At 42.4% G+C, this 15144-nt stretch overlaps 2 protein-coding genes across 8 annotated transcripts in view; one reads left to right on the top strand and one right to left on the bottom strand.

Moving 5' to 3' along the window:
• Positions 1-1963: 1963 nt before the first annotated feature.
• Positions 1964-7377, bottom strand: DCPH1 (damage control phosphatase 1). Its single transcript, XM_086744627.1, has 5 exons — positions 7247-7377; positions 6215-6320; positions 5422-5663; positions 3728-3893; positions 1964-2761 (listed from the first exon to the last, which is right to left on the bottom strand). The coding sequence occupies exons 1-5, from the start codon at positions 7294-7296 to the stop codon at positions 1964-1966; spliced, it is 1362 nt and encodes a 453-aa protein (XP_086600753.1). The 5' UTR covers positions 7297-7377.
• Positions 7372-15144, top strand: part of RMND1 (required for meiotic nuclear division 1 homolog) — a 22773-nt gene continuing 15000 nt past the window's right edge. For 6 of the 7 annotated variants that reach the window (XR_015258240.1, XR_015258241.1, XR_015258239.1 and 3 more), the window contains exons 1-2: positions 7380-7507; positions 10539-11066. Coding sequence is in view for 4 of the 7 variants with exons in the window: in XM_086745410.1 (XP_086601536.1) it covers positions 10563-11066 (504 nt within the window). In the remaining 3 variants the exon portion in view is untranslated. Of the gene's footprint in view, positions 7508-10538; positions 11067-15144 lie in introns of all 7 variants that reach the window. The other variant, XM_086745413.1, reaches the window with a different exon arrangement.

Genomic DNA, 15144 nt, shown 5'->3' with positions numbered 1-15144 from the left:
CTGGCACCTGAAATTCCCAGCATCCCAATTTTCGAATACTTGACCTTGCAACTTTAAAATATTGATATACATTCAGATGTAAGAAAACCAGAAACAAATAACAGAAGTCATCACCATTTGAAGCATATTTATCCACTGTACAGATCTTTATTGTATGAACACAATAAGCAGCAACTGATTCTGTCCACTTCAGAAGGCATACTTTGCCAGTGACCTCACTGACCAGAAGGGGAATGAATCCAGCTTCATTTTCAAAGCCTGAAATAGGTACAAAACACTGCCCCATCTTCCCCCTCCCACTTCTTTCAGCCTGCCAAAGCTTATCCTTGCCTTAGGTTAACCGTAAAAGTCCTTAAGTCCACTTTCTATCACACAGTCACTCTAATTCCCTTGCCATAGCACCACTTCCAGAATGTACTCAGATAAGGACACTTCTACGCCCTCCTTTTCACTGTGTAAGATGTATGTAAAATGGAAAAGGAAGTGTCTCTACTGTCTACTCTTGTTCTTTATAACATAGCCACCTTGGCTACCAGCAGCAAGTTCACACTGTTTTAGCGGCTCCAGACAAGAAGATACCCCAGTCAGACTCTATTGGCAATTTTGCCTCCATTTTCTAACAAACCCGTGGTTATCGTGGGCATTACATCTGTCCCCTACTAAAGGCGCTACTTCAAACCGTAAGAGTACTTTAAGACTTGACAGAATCTATTTTTAATTTTTTTCCTTTATAAATGGCTACTGCATTTCGACTTTCATTTCAATTCACTCTGAAAAAATCACTAAAATATCCCTAGATTTTCCCAAAATTCTGAGTAATTTGAGAGCAGAGTAGAAGAGAAGAAATAGGCATCTAACAACTCCAATTAGCAGCAACCTGTATGGCGTATGCTTCTCTAGCATATACTTCTCGGTGCAACGGGGGCTGTATTTCCCCCATGAAAATTATGGCATCCTTCTTAAAAAAAGATACACATTTGACAAATAAAGAGAAGCATCACAATGGAAAGAGGTAGCAGTGCTTGAACCACAAACACTGCTAACAGGGCCACCTTTAATTAAAATCTGTATTAAATCTAAAATTCAATTAATGCAACTGGTTGGGTTAGTTGATTGGTTTGGGGTTTTCTTTGTGTGCTTTTTTTTTTTTGGTAGATGTTCCTACAGAAACAATTCTTAAAGTAAGATTGTCCTTTCTCCCACTAATCTTCCCACCAGATGGGATAACTCCTCTCCTACAGGAAAGCTGGCTAGCAACATCCACTTGTATTTTTAAATTAAAATTTAATTTTCAAATTCTAAGTAAATATTTACAAGGTATCAGACAATAACTCTTCTCTTAATATACAGTGAACTATACTCAAAACATCAAAAGTTATTTGTCCATGGACACAAGAAGCAAGCAAAAAACAACTTATGTAATAAAGTCTTGGTAGAAGTCGACTCACTTTTCAACAGTTTTAAAATATGATCCCGCAATGGGCTGCAAAGAAACTATCGGGAATTAATTTGTGCATTCTCCAAAATATTAACTTTCATGCAATGCATGGCATGTGGAACACAAATTATCCTGCAACAAATAAATACACACTAACGTGGGTTTGAGGAAATGGTTTCTGAAGTAGATTTATCACTTGTTAGCCATAACTCTCATACTCACTGACGAATAAAAAAAAAATATGGACAACTAAATGTTCATCTTACACATCTGCTGACACTGGAGATTTGGAAAACAAAATATATTGAAATGCAGATTGATTTACGTAACAAAGACAGTCTGTAAACTTTGAAATAACATTAAAGTCTTCTGCAGAACAAAACCAACAAATTGCTTGGGAGGAAAAAGTGCAAACTTTTTTTTGTTTAGCAAAAAAAGAATCTTTACTAAAGCCAAGCATGGAACAAAGAAAGTAGTTAAAACTCAGAATGCATCTCTCTCTCAGAATATTAGGAATATTAGGAATCATTCTCTCAGAATATTAGGAATCATCTGCTGGAGAGCAGCATCAAACTGAACTACTCCGTATTTTCCACTTACCATCCATTCAGGTTCAGAAGCCTGAATTTGTTCACCTTGTCCAGGTTTTAGGCCAACCTGAGTGTCAGATTTCAGCGTTCTCAAACTACAGAGAGGCGCAGGATGAAATTTGTTCAAGGCTTGATGAAACGGAACAGTATAATCCCATTTTTTATCTCCTGTTAATTTTCTATAGTTTAGATCACCTTTGAAAAGAAGCAAGTTTGACTTCTGTAGATCAGCATACAAGTCAGGAGCAACTTCAGCCATACTGGAAAAGTCATGTGGCAAAGTCCAAAACATGTGATCATGGTAAACCCAAACTCCCTTTTTCAAATTGCCCTCCCAGTTTATCCCACATCTAGACATCCACATATGATTAGCTGACTGCAGTTGTTTAATAGTCCAGTTAAAATCACGCTTTGTGGTATCTGACACATACCATGGAATACTTTTTCCATGAAAATGGACTTCATCAGCCAGCTTTGACGATAACAGGAAGTCAGCCAACACAAGATCACTTACAAGTTCAAATCCAGCATTATCCAGGATTATGTCAACTCTAACATTGTTTTTTTCTCTATTTCTTTTTTTGGCATTTACAAGTAGTGACCAAAGTTTTTCCATGTCATTCACTAAGATGTAAGGTATCATGTTTTCCAGGGATTGTAAAGGACTAGATTTCTGAGAGCTCTCTTCACCAGCTGAAAAAGAAAGGTCACACTTATTGCCCCACAATGACACCTAGAAGGAAGAAAAAAAAAAAAAGTTTGCTAAGTCTCACTGTAATTACATTCTAAACTTCATGTACACTAAATATTTCATTTGTTTGCTTTTATTTTAGGGACAGGAAGGCTCTAACTCCACATTTTCTGCCAATCTTTAATAAAATTCAACTTCTTGTACAGAAATCTTAATATAGAAAAGATTTTGTGGAAGAAATCAAACAATGCTCTGTATTTATGCAGGCATCAGAAGTGACAAAGATGGAAGACTTAGATCAACATAAATACACTGACCACAAAGCTGAAAACACAAATAGTCTCCACACTGCAATTCCAGAAAATACCAGTGGGAATACAGAAAAAGGAGTAATAAAAGCAGATTTTTTTTTTATTACATGCAGACAAGTAAGAACTTTTATTTTAAGTACACTAATGAGGTCTTTTATAAAGATTCATCAAATACTTGGTGTACACTGTTGCCAGCTAATGGACTTATTTGTAATCCTATGATATTTCGCATTCTACCCAAAGGCATTATTTTCCAAGAATAACACAGTTGTAAAGCTTTTAAAGCACTTCTGCCCAAATTGACTTCTAACTTTTTTCCAAAGAGGGCTAAAAATTTTTAGAGTGTCAATAAAAGACACTGTTTTAAAATGTTACAGTTAAATAACACAAAGGTCATCTTGGACTTGACTTAAAATGTTTTAGAGATAATGGTTATGGGGGAGAAGCTGGGTTTTCAGATACAGAATGAAGACCAGCAATATAATGCAAATGCCACATTTAATACAAGTAATCAAAATTTAAATATTTCCAGAGTAGCAGCAATACAGCACAGCTGTCAGGATTTCATTGCATTTTTACAAACAAAAGAGCTATATTTTAATTTCCATAGGAAGTTCAGATTCTTTACAAACTCAAGTTTTTGCCTGTTACACAGGAGAAAGATTTAAAATTCTTATGTTAAGCCCTACTAGTTTACCTGCAATAGCTTAAAAAGTTCCTCCTGGAGTTGCTTTTCATCTAGATCCTTGATGTTTTTAAGAAGTTCCTGAAAGTAAGTGCATAAGGTAATAACAGCCTCTTGGGATTCAAAGAAATTTTGAGCCTTTCCTTCCTTAAATACATCAAAGTTGTCAATAGGTGGGCTAAAAATAGAAGGAGAACAAATGTATTAACATACTTGCCACATCATTTTCCATGACAGCACAGGAAACACACCTGAAAGTGCAAGCTCGAAGCTTAGCTTTTTTAGGCTGTACTGTGGGCCCTGGTTAGATTTTCCACTTCTGATTTGTCATACTAGATTTTCACACATCTCAATAACAGCCTAATATCATAGCTCACTGAAACAGACAGTATACAAGGCATCTTTATATTTCTAGCAATATATTCTGAAAGTGAACAAGTGTTTAGTCACAACAACTCTGGGAAATGCATATAAAGTGAAAATTTTGAACTCCCATCTTCATACATGAAAAATTAAAACTGTAACATACAAGTGAACTAACGTAGTGAACTGCTGGCCTAATTTTAAGTGTGTTTATATGTGCTGAAGTGTTCTTCCCTTATCAGAGCCTCTTATAGAGATATGAAGTTGTTCATATGAAAGTTTTTAACTAGGATTATAGAAAATTAACATGACAAAGATGACAAAACTATTCAGTTATTGTAATAGATAAGAAATACAGACTCATCTATTATGAGACATATTTGCAGGTACGCCTTTTGACAAATGACTGAACTTCCATCCAAGCATATGCTTAAGGCAGTTAAATAATGGAGATCAAAAAACTTAAAGCTTACTAATTAAAAGTATCTGCTCAGTTTTTTAAGTGCAATCCAGCAAATCCATCTTATATCTGAAGTTTTTGCTACAAGAGTTCAAATTACACAATATATCCATAGAAACCAAGTCCCTTTACTCTCTGTGTGTGTGTCTCTGTAATACTAAGGGGAAATCCAGTATGCATGGAGCTTTCAATTTTTTTTTTGGCAGCAGGAACTTAAACTGCTCATTGCTACCTCATTACATTGTACTGGCACTTCTCCACAGTACCAGCACAACAAGTTTTTCCTGCCAAGTTATTTTTAACCGGGATCAGCTCCCAAAGTTTGATGCAACACATGGTCTGCAAACACTGCTGTAATTAAGAACATGGTGTAGAATGAACAGGGGCTGCTCAAGCTGAGTCTACCGCTAGAAGAAGCCGTTCTCAAATGGTAACTTCAGATTTCGAGCAGCAAAACAACTCAGAATGCCCAACAGACTAGCGGCTCTCACATCTCACATTCTGTGTTTTAGGCTAACAGATGTCTTAAGAGATAATTCTAGATTAACAAACCTTCCAGAAACGCTAAGTAACTTTCAGATCTCAATGCACATTAGTCTGCAAGAAGGTCAAACTATACAGTCAGGCTTAAGAGTTCTCATGTAGACCAATTCATAGAAACTGAAGTATAAAAAAAAAAAAACTAATAAGCCTCAAATTCTGCTGCATGGAAGAAGAAAGAGTATTAATTTTAAATCTGAGGTGTGAGACGAGGGAAAATGAATTTGGGAAAAGCTTCAGCTTTTCCTTTATCTTACTCCCCAACTGTCTTCCATTCTCCTAAAATAAAAACGGGAGAGAATAATGTTTTGCAGAGTAATATACCAAGCTAGTAAATACTTACTTCTGTGCTAACGCTGCATGAATTCTTCGATACATGTAACACTCCACAAATAACCACGGGGACTGAAACCAACTCGGTTCTCCATTTCCATTTGATAAATTTCGTTGGTACTCTAGGTATTGGTTCCACAGTGCAGCGTCAGGCAGCTCATCTTCTAAAGGGGTGACTGGTTTGTCCGTCTGCAGTTCATTCCGCAGTTTGGAGAGGAAAGATATAGCTCTCTTCTCTGCTTCAACACCCTTCTGAAATAAGTGGAGAACAAAAGTTCCTACTCTGAACATTTATTCCTGTAGAGATACAGATCAATTTTTCATGAAAGAAATAAGTGATAAGTTTTAATTGCTAAATATGAATCCCCGACGAATGAGAGCTCGATTCAACCAAACACGTTCTGGTTAATAAAGCTCACTTTCCACCTAACATCCTAAAATGAGTCACTCATGGAACTTCTTTTTAAACTGGACTTCTTTTGTATTACAGGGGAACAGAGTATAGAAACACTGCCACCTTCAGAAGATGCTACAGTCTATCAAACACTGCATCAACACAAAAACCCAAGAAAGTGAAGCAGTTGCAGAACAGAAAGGTCAGAAAAAGGTTAGACAGAAAGGTGAAATACAAAACTAATGAAAAATAGCTACAAGAAAGACATGACAAAGAAAAAAACAACATATGAAAAGATTTCAGAGAAGTAACTACTGTAGTAAGAAAACAGTAAAAAAAGGCACAGTAGGGGTCTCAAGGGTTGGGGGGCAGGGGGTAAAACTCAGGCAAAAAGAGACCTTACTCTTACCTCACCGTGTTCTTCAAAGAATTCATTTTTATGTCGATGCAGAGTATCAATAACTCTTGTGAGGATCTGAGGCAGTCTGTCTTTAATTGTAAAATATGCAAAGGATCTAAGAAGGAGAGGATCCAGATTTTACTATTGAGAAAAAATGATGACATATCTTATCTTTTAAAAAGAAATGCAAGGTCTTAAAACTAAGTTTATGTGCCTTTAAAGCAGTGGACACCAATTAAAAAAAAAATTTCAAATTGGTTTTGTTTAGGTCTACTTTTGAAGAAAGTAGTTAATTGTAGTAGTGGTTAATTGTAGGCTAAAGTGCATTCTGATTGCTCAGTTACCCAGATGTACAGTCAAAGAAAGTAAAAATTAAAAGCACAGAGAGTTGTTTAAAGTTTAAGTGTACCTTGTATCCCTAGCTTTACAACAAAATCCACAGTAGTTGCTCTCCACTAAATACTTGATTTACATTTTCCCCAAATGCTGCTTGTTTTTGAGGAGGACAAGGAGCAAAACGTTACCATCCCTACAGACAGCTTGGAAAAAATATTTTTATTTAAAGATGTCTATTCCGTCAGTCGGAGCTCCCGTCTCAGGACAGTTACCCGCTACTGAACAGTGAACCCAAAGAAAGCTCAGAAAAACAGGGCCACGACCTGCCCCCGTCCCCGGGCAGGGACAACCGCAGCGGTCAGCGGGGCCCAGGCGAGGGAACGCCGGCCCGAAGGGGGCCCGCCCCAGAAAAGGCGGCGGCGGCGGGCGGCGCGGAGCCGGCAGCAAAAGCGCCCGCAGCGCCGCCTCCCGGCGACGCGGCCCCTGGCCGAGCGGGCTCGTCCGCGGCGCGGCGCCGGCGCTGCCCCCGCCCGCACAGGCAGGCCGGGAGCCCAGCCCCCGCCCCCCGCTAGGCCGGAGGCCCCGACCGAGGGGCCCGGCGCCCGAGAGCAGCCGCTCTCCGGGCCGGGGGACACCAGCTGGCCCTCAGCTCCCTCCTGCCCCCCGACCCACAGCCGGTAAAGAAAGCGCCAGGCCGTGACGGACCCCTTAAACCTGCCCGATAGGGAGACCGGTAGCGCCGTTACCGCCGCCATCTTGCTCCGCCCCCACCAGCCGGCGGGCCGCCCCCCGGAAGTGGGGCGAGGCAGCCGGACGTTATTGGTGAGTCAGCCGCGCCCGCCGCGCGCGGCACGGCGACGGAGGGGCGGGCGGGGCCTTGGCGGCCCGCGCGCCCTGGCGGAGCTCGGCGGGCGGTGGGCGGGGCCGCGGCTCGCGCGGCGGAGAGCGGCTCGCCCCCTCCCCCAGGTCAGTGCTGGCGCGCGGCGGGAACCGCCTCGCCCCTCCCGTGACGACGGCGACGGCGGGGAGGGGGAGGGGAAGGCAGGGCCGGGCCGGGCCGGGCCCGCGGCGCTGCTGCTGCCCGCGGCGGCTCCCCGCACCGGTCGGAGCCGCAAGGGGGCTTGTGCTGGGGGCGGGGGGGGACTGTGCAGCCCCTGACAGGACCCCCCGGAGCGGCGGCGGCCGAGGGGGAGGGGGGAAACGGGCACGGACGCCTGCGGGCTGGCCTACCGCAGCGCCCGCGGGAGGGCGAGCCGGGGCGGCCTCTCCCGCCCTTCCCGGCAGCTCCGAGCCTGTTGCGAGTGGGTGCACGGCCGTGGGCCGAGAGAGGGGAGGCAGCGTCGGGGGCAAAAAAGCGCCCGGGCCGCGGGAGGCCGGGGGAGTGATTTCCTGCCGCATCCTTTCTTCCGCCCCGAGGCAGCTGGGCCGCTCCCCTGCCGCTCCCTGGTACCCGGGTACGGCGGCGCCGCAACCCGCCCGCCGCTCTGCCGGGCGCCCCTCGGCGGGGGGGCTGCGGCATTACAGAGCGGGGGTTGTGGGGGGGCCGGGCCCCCGCGCAGGCGGGCGGGGAGCGGTGACGCTCGGCCTGGCGCCGGTGTGTCCCCGCGCCCGCTAGGGGCGCCCGTCAGCCGCGAGGGGGGGCCCGAGCGCCTTGGCTGCCGCTTACGGGCGGGGGCGGTACTAGGTCTCGTCTTCCTGCGGAGGGCGGGGTGCTTTCTCCTCCCTATTGGCTCCCTGGCGGCTTTTTTTCCCGCCCGTCCCGGCAGGCAGCCAATGGGAGCGGGGCCGCTCCCCACCCCCCGCGCATACCGTAGGGGGCCGCTCCCGGGGTGGGGCTGTGGCTGCCGTTGTTTCCCTCGAGGGAAGGGAAGGGAAGGGAGGGGGCCCGCCGCCGCCGCCGCCAGGAAGGGGCAGAGTGCGCCGGCAGCGAGGCCGCGGGAGAGCCACGTCCTGTTGGCGGCCAGACCGCGGCGGATGAGGCCTGGGCGTCTCGCCGCTGAGAGGCCCGCAGCACCTCGCGGGGGCTGGGCCGGTCAGGGCCGGTCTGCCCGCCCGCCGGCGGAGCGGGCCTGGTGTATGCGTTCATCTTGCTGGCTCGGTTGCAGTAAGCTCAGACTGCCGGCTGGGAGGGCAAGAACGTGAATAAAGTCCGTCTTGTATTAAAGAGACGTTGGAAGATAAAGCGCGAATGTGCTTCTGCTGTTTGGAGATGGCACCCGCTGTCTCCTGTGTCAGTTCTTTGTCCTGCTTGTTTCTGGGATTTCTCAACTCCGCGCTTCCTGGCTGGGTGCCTCTGCTGCTACAAATCTGATGTCATGGCTCCTCAATGAAATTTAATCTGTATAATCACTGCTTCCTTATAATTTGCTGTAAGCCTATACGGTTGAAAAATCACCCCTGGCATCACTGTGATTTGACACAAGGTTTTCTTGGCTAGGAAAGCATGGATTTACCTGGGATTTGTGGCTCTCTTTCCATGACTTAACCCACGCTACCAGAGACTTCTTCCTTTGCCCTGGCTTTCGATGGGCTTGGGTTGCAATTGCTCAGTTTTTCAGCTCTCTTGATTATCCAGAGGTCACAAGCTATGATTAGGTAAATGTGCCTTGTCCTGGACAGAGCCTTCTGGGTTGCATTTTAAATACAAGACAGGTTTAAAATGAAAATAATAATTATTATATTCTAATAAATATGCAAATAACAGAGTTACAAGTTGGGCAAAAAGCTACAAGTGAAGAGCATATAAAATTATGCCCAATATCAATTACTTATTCTGTGGTAGCCTGAAGGTGTTTTATTTCCTTTGGGTTTGGTTTTTTTTGGTTTGTTTTTTTTTTTTGGTGAAATTGTATACCTCTTTCACCAGAATTGGCATACTCCTCTTCCATTAAGTTATGTCAGGGTGAGGTTTGGTTTATGTCAAGTTGTGTGTATATTCTGCTAGCATCTAGATATCTTTGTCAGGATGGAGGGCTTGTTCCAGTCAGCACACAATGATTTGTTCTCACAAGAAAGTGCTTATTTGAACTATTACATTAAATGTATGAGTGGTATTGAAGATCCTTCTTTACACAGTTTCTGAAAAATATTCTGAACTTTGCAGGATTTTTCAAACTATACAACTTGATGACTTTTTCTTGTTTTTAATAACTTGCTGCAGATAGATTTTTGTGTCATGAGGCAAATATTCTTGGTTAATAAAAGCAGATGGGGGCAGGGACTTGACACTGCAATTTTTCAGCAACTGAAATGAACCCACTGAGGTATTCAGTCTGCTGTCTGAATACTTTAAAAGTTTATTTTATTAGCTCATACAACATAGCATAAATATAATTTTGCTCTTAGTGCGGTATAACAGAGTAAGAACACTGTTGTGTTTCTGTCAACACAGGTAGATCTGCAAGCAGGCCTTGCGGTCCCTGTTGCACCAGCGTGTACTCACGGGATCAAGACTGTAACCTGATTGATTCAACTCTCGCTGTAGTCATGACACAGCGGAGCTGGATCTGTGCTTGGCTGTTTGTGATGCAGCAGTTTCAGTATGTGTGTTCCACCGGTGACATTCCCATAAAAGCACATAGTAATCTAATTGTTGTTTTTATGGTGTATAAAATAATGATTCACAGAGTCTGATGCCCTCTTTAAGGGAACTCATTACTAGCTAACGAGTAATTTTGTCAGTGGGATTACTGAGAGTGCAGACTGCTATGCAGAACAAGCAGCAGAGGGAAAAGGTGCCTGCTTACATTTTGACATAGCAACCAGTTCTACTTTTTCACCATGTGTTGCAAGCACACAGCTCACTAATGTGTTTTGATCTTACTTGTAGCATTTTCATAGCATTGAAAAGAAGCTGTTTAAACCCACTGATGTTTATGTGCTTAGGAATACTAATGCATGCAAAAGGAGCATGGGGCTCCTTTTAGATAAAGGAAAAATAATATTATTTCTTTCCAAAGCGTTGATGGATGATTTTTTTTGTTTGTTTTAAATCCAGGCAGGATTGCTTCTGAGGGAAGCAATGAGACTGAAACTTCTGCGGCTTCAGACTAAAGCTTTCCACGCTTTGACAACAATACGCCGATGCCAAGGCTTTAATAAAACTGGACGCCCACTGTTAAAGCTGGATAATGGAATTGACAGAAGAGCTCACAGAACAGCAGAGACTTGGAATTTGTGTGCTCTGAAAACTGCTTCCCCTTGTTTGACAAGTCGATGTGTGCACGTCAAGAATTGGCAGTTGCTCCAAGGAAATCTATTGGCTTTGGGAAGAAATGTTTATTATCGGAGTGGGGAGGGGTTTTTTCCATCCTGGAAATGTTTTGGTGTGGCAATGATGGACAACTACAAGCTCAATATAGAGCATATGAAAAAGCTTAGGAGCATATCATCAAGATTTTACTCGGTTGTATCAGCTGGTAAAATTATTCCAAAACACAGTAGCCAGCCAGTTAAGAGGCCACCAAAAGCGCCAAGGACCAAGCAGCCATCCAGAACTAACCAGCCACTACTGTCAGACATGGAGGTAAAGTATGAAATTTACACTCTGTATAACATTAAGGGAATTTAATCAATTTAATTTAGATTCAGATTTGGGTTTAGATTAACATTTTAATAAAATTAGCATAATGAAATTAATTTGGTGCAGAGGATTTCATTATTTACCCTAGTGTTGGAACTCTGCAAACAGAAACAAGCTTGATAGAAACTAGTGTGTCTGGTATTTTGAAGAGAAAAATCAAGATTTACTAGCAATGTGTAAACAGAAGTGGAGGGAAGATAAGTGATTATTAAAAGGGAAAAACAATATCTGTTAAAAATAGTTTTAACCAGTGCTCTCAAATCACATTTAATGTTGAGAAACAAAGTCTTAACTTTCAGAATAATTCAGCTTTCCCTAGGTATCCATGCTTGTCCAATTCTACCCAGTTTTAAGGCTTCACTCAGAAATGAAAATGAAAGCAAATAGTATAAATTTTATATTCAGGTTAAGTTTCAGATGGGAAACTGAGGTGCAGACATAGCCTGTGTTACTTGAGGAAGATTATTCCATATGTAGAAATAGCGTCTTGATCTCCAGACTCCCAGGTCTGTGGAGTAACTGCAGCAACAAACTGTTTTGGATAAAATGATATATGATTAAGTGGAACAGTGCATACTTGTGGCTGTTTCGCCTTGAGATTGCAAGCCTCAGTACTTGCCAAGGCAGATCTTAAGCATATTTGAATATAAGATCGCAAAGGAAAATCCTAGTGTCAGAAGGGTTACTGTTCTCAAGCCACTACAACAACCGAGTTCCAGGTATTGCTAATAAAATAGTATTATAGATGCGACTGACACAAGTGTTGTGCTGTCAGAAACAGCTTCCACCTTGCAAAATACGTCTGTGACATGATCTACTGACTGGGAGCACAGAAACCGATGTTTTAATGCTTGCCTTCTTGTCATCTAAACTTGTGCTTAGTATTTTGTATGATGAGCGGGAGCGTGCTTTAATGTAACGTAAAGACTCCATTATAGGCAATTTAGTTCCCGCTTGTGTTTCCCCGTTGCTTTGAAAAAAGAAAGTGAAGAATGTTAGTCCTGAAACACCATGTAATGTTTCAAGCTTGTTATTCATGCTGTGATGTTACATTCAGAGGTTGCTTCTTTTTTGTTGTTGTTTGTGAATTGAAGTGGCATTTTTTTTAGATGCACGAGGCTTTTAAATGGCAGCATAGAATGCAAACAGTTCCTTTGTTTGACGTTTCCTTATATATATATATATATATGCAAGTAATATGCACTGCTATTTTTTTTACTTTCTTCTGTGGTGAAGAAATAGAGAAAATCCTGCCTGATATACTGAAATAATAATACGCTTTCTGAGGAAGCTTCCACATGGCAAAATGCTGTGCCAGAAATCACATAAACTCAGACCTAACAAAAATATTTGCTGTTTTTGAATAAGCCTCATGTGATTTTGTCAGATATATAGCCCCATCTACAGGGATACAGCCAGGCTGTCACCTTAACTGCAGGCTGACAGTATTTTGGAATAAGCAATTTTTTTTACCTGTTTGTGTGTTTCCTTATAGATACATAGTATAGAGAAATAACTTGAAGATGTAGCTGATTTCTTCAAGTTGTAGAGCAAATAGAAAATCCTTGAGGGTTTTTTCAGCATGCGGTAGGTTTTCTTTAAATACTGGTGTCAAAAAAAGGTGATCTTGCCTTGTGCATGTGTGGAGGCAACCAAGAGCTCTCCACTTATGCCAGCCCTATTGCCAGGGCAGTTACCTAGGGGGTGGGCTGCTGCGTCTCCTTCCCAGTTTGTCTCTTGAGCCACCAGCTCTGGGCCCACTCTTAAGGTTCTCAGCTAGATGAACCCCAAGGATCTCTGGTGTTTTCTGTCTGGAAGGGCCTGACAGCTGACACCTTTCTTTTGCAGAACAGTTCATGAACGAGGTCCTTCTCACCCCTCCCCAGCGCTGATCTTCATGTGTTGTTTACAGGCTGAGCCCCAGCGATGATAAATGGCAGTAAGACCAGTTTTTCAGGAAAGATGGAGGAGTTACTTGAAAGCAGTTAACTGGTTTAGTCAGTCCTTCAGTGAGTAGTACCACTACTCAGTTTACTTAATCTCATAAGGTCTGATGGCATGAAAACCTGCTGAGCTAATTTTTAATACTATAGTCATGTAGTCTAGAAAAAGCTTGAAAATCAAGTACAGATGTAGTATTTACTGTCCTTAAGATAAAGACCAATTCCTATGGTGATGTGAGGATTTAAGTTCATCCTGCAAGTTTTCTTCCTTAAAAAATTTTTTATGCTTAAAGCGGAAGGGATGGGCTAAGGAGAATTACGGTTCCATGAGCCTGTGCAGTTTTTGGGGATGCGATGACACAGAAAATGAGTTTTTGAGGTACTTAGGATGGCTGCTTCTAAGGATAGCTGTTGTGGTGCTCTGGATAGAATCTCTATGAAGCCCCAGTTGTAGGCCGAAAGGTGGAGAGTGGTGAGTAGCTGGAGTTTCTTTCTAGCACCAGTAGATATTCTATTCTGTTATTTTGAAGTTTGCAGGTGAAAGTGACACAGCAGAAAGCACAGGATTAAGGTTGACAGGCCAGTTAACATATCTATTTTAGGATTAGCTGACTCACTCATTAGAGTATAGACTTTTTGGCTATATCTCCATCAACTAATAGGGGAGCTTAGACATTAAGAGTGTCTGTGGACACATATATCTTAGGTGTCTTAATCTCAGATTACACCCAATCCAAATGTTCCCCATCAAACAAGATTTTAGGAAACATTTAAGTGGAACAGTGCATTGTAAAAAAAAAAAAAAACCCAACCAAACAAAAAAAAAACCTAGTGCATATCCAAAATGCTATTTCAGGCATTGTAGTCTTAGCAGCAAACTTCTAGTTCTAACTAAATGTCAAGTCTTTACCTTGAAACTAAAACTGCAGCAGTAAGACAGAAGGTCTGTCCTGTAGTACACCTGCTTTGAAATGAACAATAGCACAAGTAATAACTACGGGAAGCATAGAGCAGGATAGAGATTTTCAGTTTATATACTAGGTAGAAGATAAATTTGGTCCCTTAGCTCTTGACAGAAGAGTTTCATGGCAGAGCACGTGTGCTTGTAATAACCAGAGCTTTTTGGAAGAATCTGAAATACATATTTGCATTGGGAGTTTAGAGATTGAGAATGGATTTATACAGATGAAATTGTGATAATGCAACTTTTCAAAGGTACTGCGGCAAGGGAACTAAGGACACAGTTCTGTTCCACTGTTAACTCAGCCTCATAGCACAGCTGTGAAAATATGACTATTGTAATTACTTTTAAAGTTTTCTGTTACTGGTCACTGAATTAAGATGATGTTTAAGCAAAACTTTGGGAATGATAACAGAATGTTAACATTAAAAAAGAAAAGAAGGTTTAAATGCGTGGCCGTGATTCTTATGACTGGTAACGGGTGCCCCCAAGGAGTAGAACACCATTTTAAGAGTATAGTGTATGAGTGCTGCAAAAATGTAATCTGTATTTTAAGTTGAAGTGTATTGTGGGTATAAATGCTCGCAGATGAGTACAGTTCTTTTGTTCATTTGTTGTTAGTTACATCCTCATTTGTATTAGTTACAAAAAGCTGGGAAGTGACTGATCCACGATGAGATGCGTTGCTTTCTGGATACCTTCCACTACATTGTACTGAAAAACATTATCGTGGGACATATATGGTATCAGAACAAAGAAATCCACTTAAAATGAGTAGTAGAAGTTCTAAATTGATTTATTGTGACTTTTTTGATTAATCAAGAAAATCTTTACACAGATGACTTTCTGATTTCTTTGCCATGCATGATTCACTCGTGTCATTTTTCCAGTCATTTATTTCAATATGGCATTTTAGTTATTTATGATTGTGGAATATTGTATGCTGTTCAACTGTGGTGTCGGTTGTGACCACGTTGTTAGTGCAGGATTCAGTTCAGGGGAGGCATTGTAAATCTGCAGCACCTGCAACTGGCCAGGAAGATCTGTGACTTTCTGTGCTGCAGTGGCTCATACCCTGGGGGTTACGTGGGCAGTGAGCTTTGTGCTTGGAAGAATG

This window comes from Chlamydotis macqueenii, chromosome 3 (genome assembly GCF_036417535.1).
Source record: "Chlamydotis macqueenii isolate bChlMac1 chromosome 3, bChlMac1.mat, whole genome shotgun sequence".
Taxonomy (NCBI): Eukaryota; Metazoa; Chordata; class Aves; order Otidiformes; family Otididae; genus Chlamydotis; species Chlamydotis macqueenii.
Note: the sequence above shows the minus strand (reverse complement) of the source record. Positions and strands in the feature narration are given on the sequence as shown.

Bases quoted from the DNA above. Each gene is read 5' to 3' on its own strand.
- DCPH1 (XM_086744627.1), bottom strand. From the start codon at position 7,296: ATGGCGGCGGTAACGGCGCTACCGGTCTCCCTATCGGGCAGGTTTAAG. The intron at 5,664-6,214 runs GTAAGAGTAAGG...CACTTATTTCAG, and splicing joins TCTTTGAAGAACACGGTGAG to AAGGGTGTTGAAGCAGAGAA. The intron at 3,894-5,421 runs GTAAGTATTTAC...TTCTATTTTTAG, and splicing joins CATGCAGCGTTAGCACAGAA to CCCACCTATTGACAACTTTG.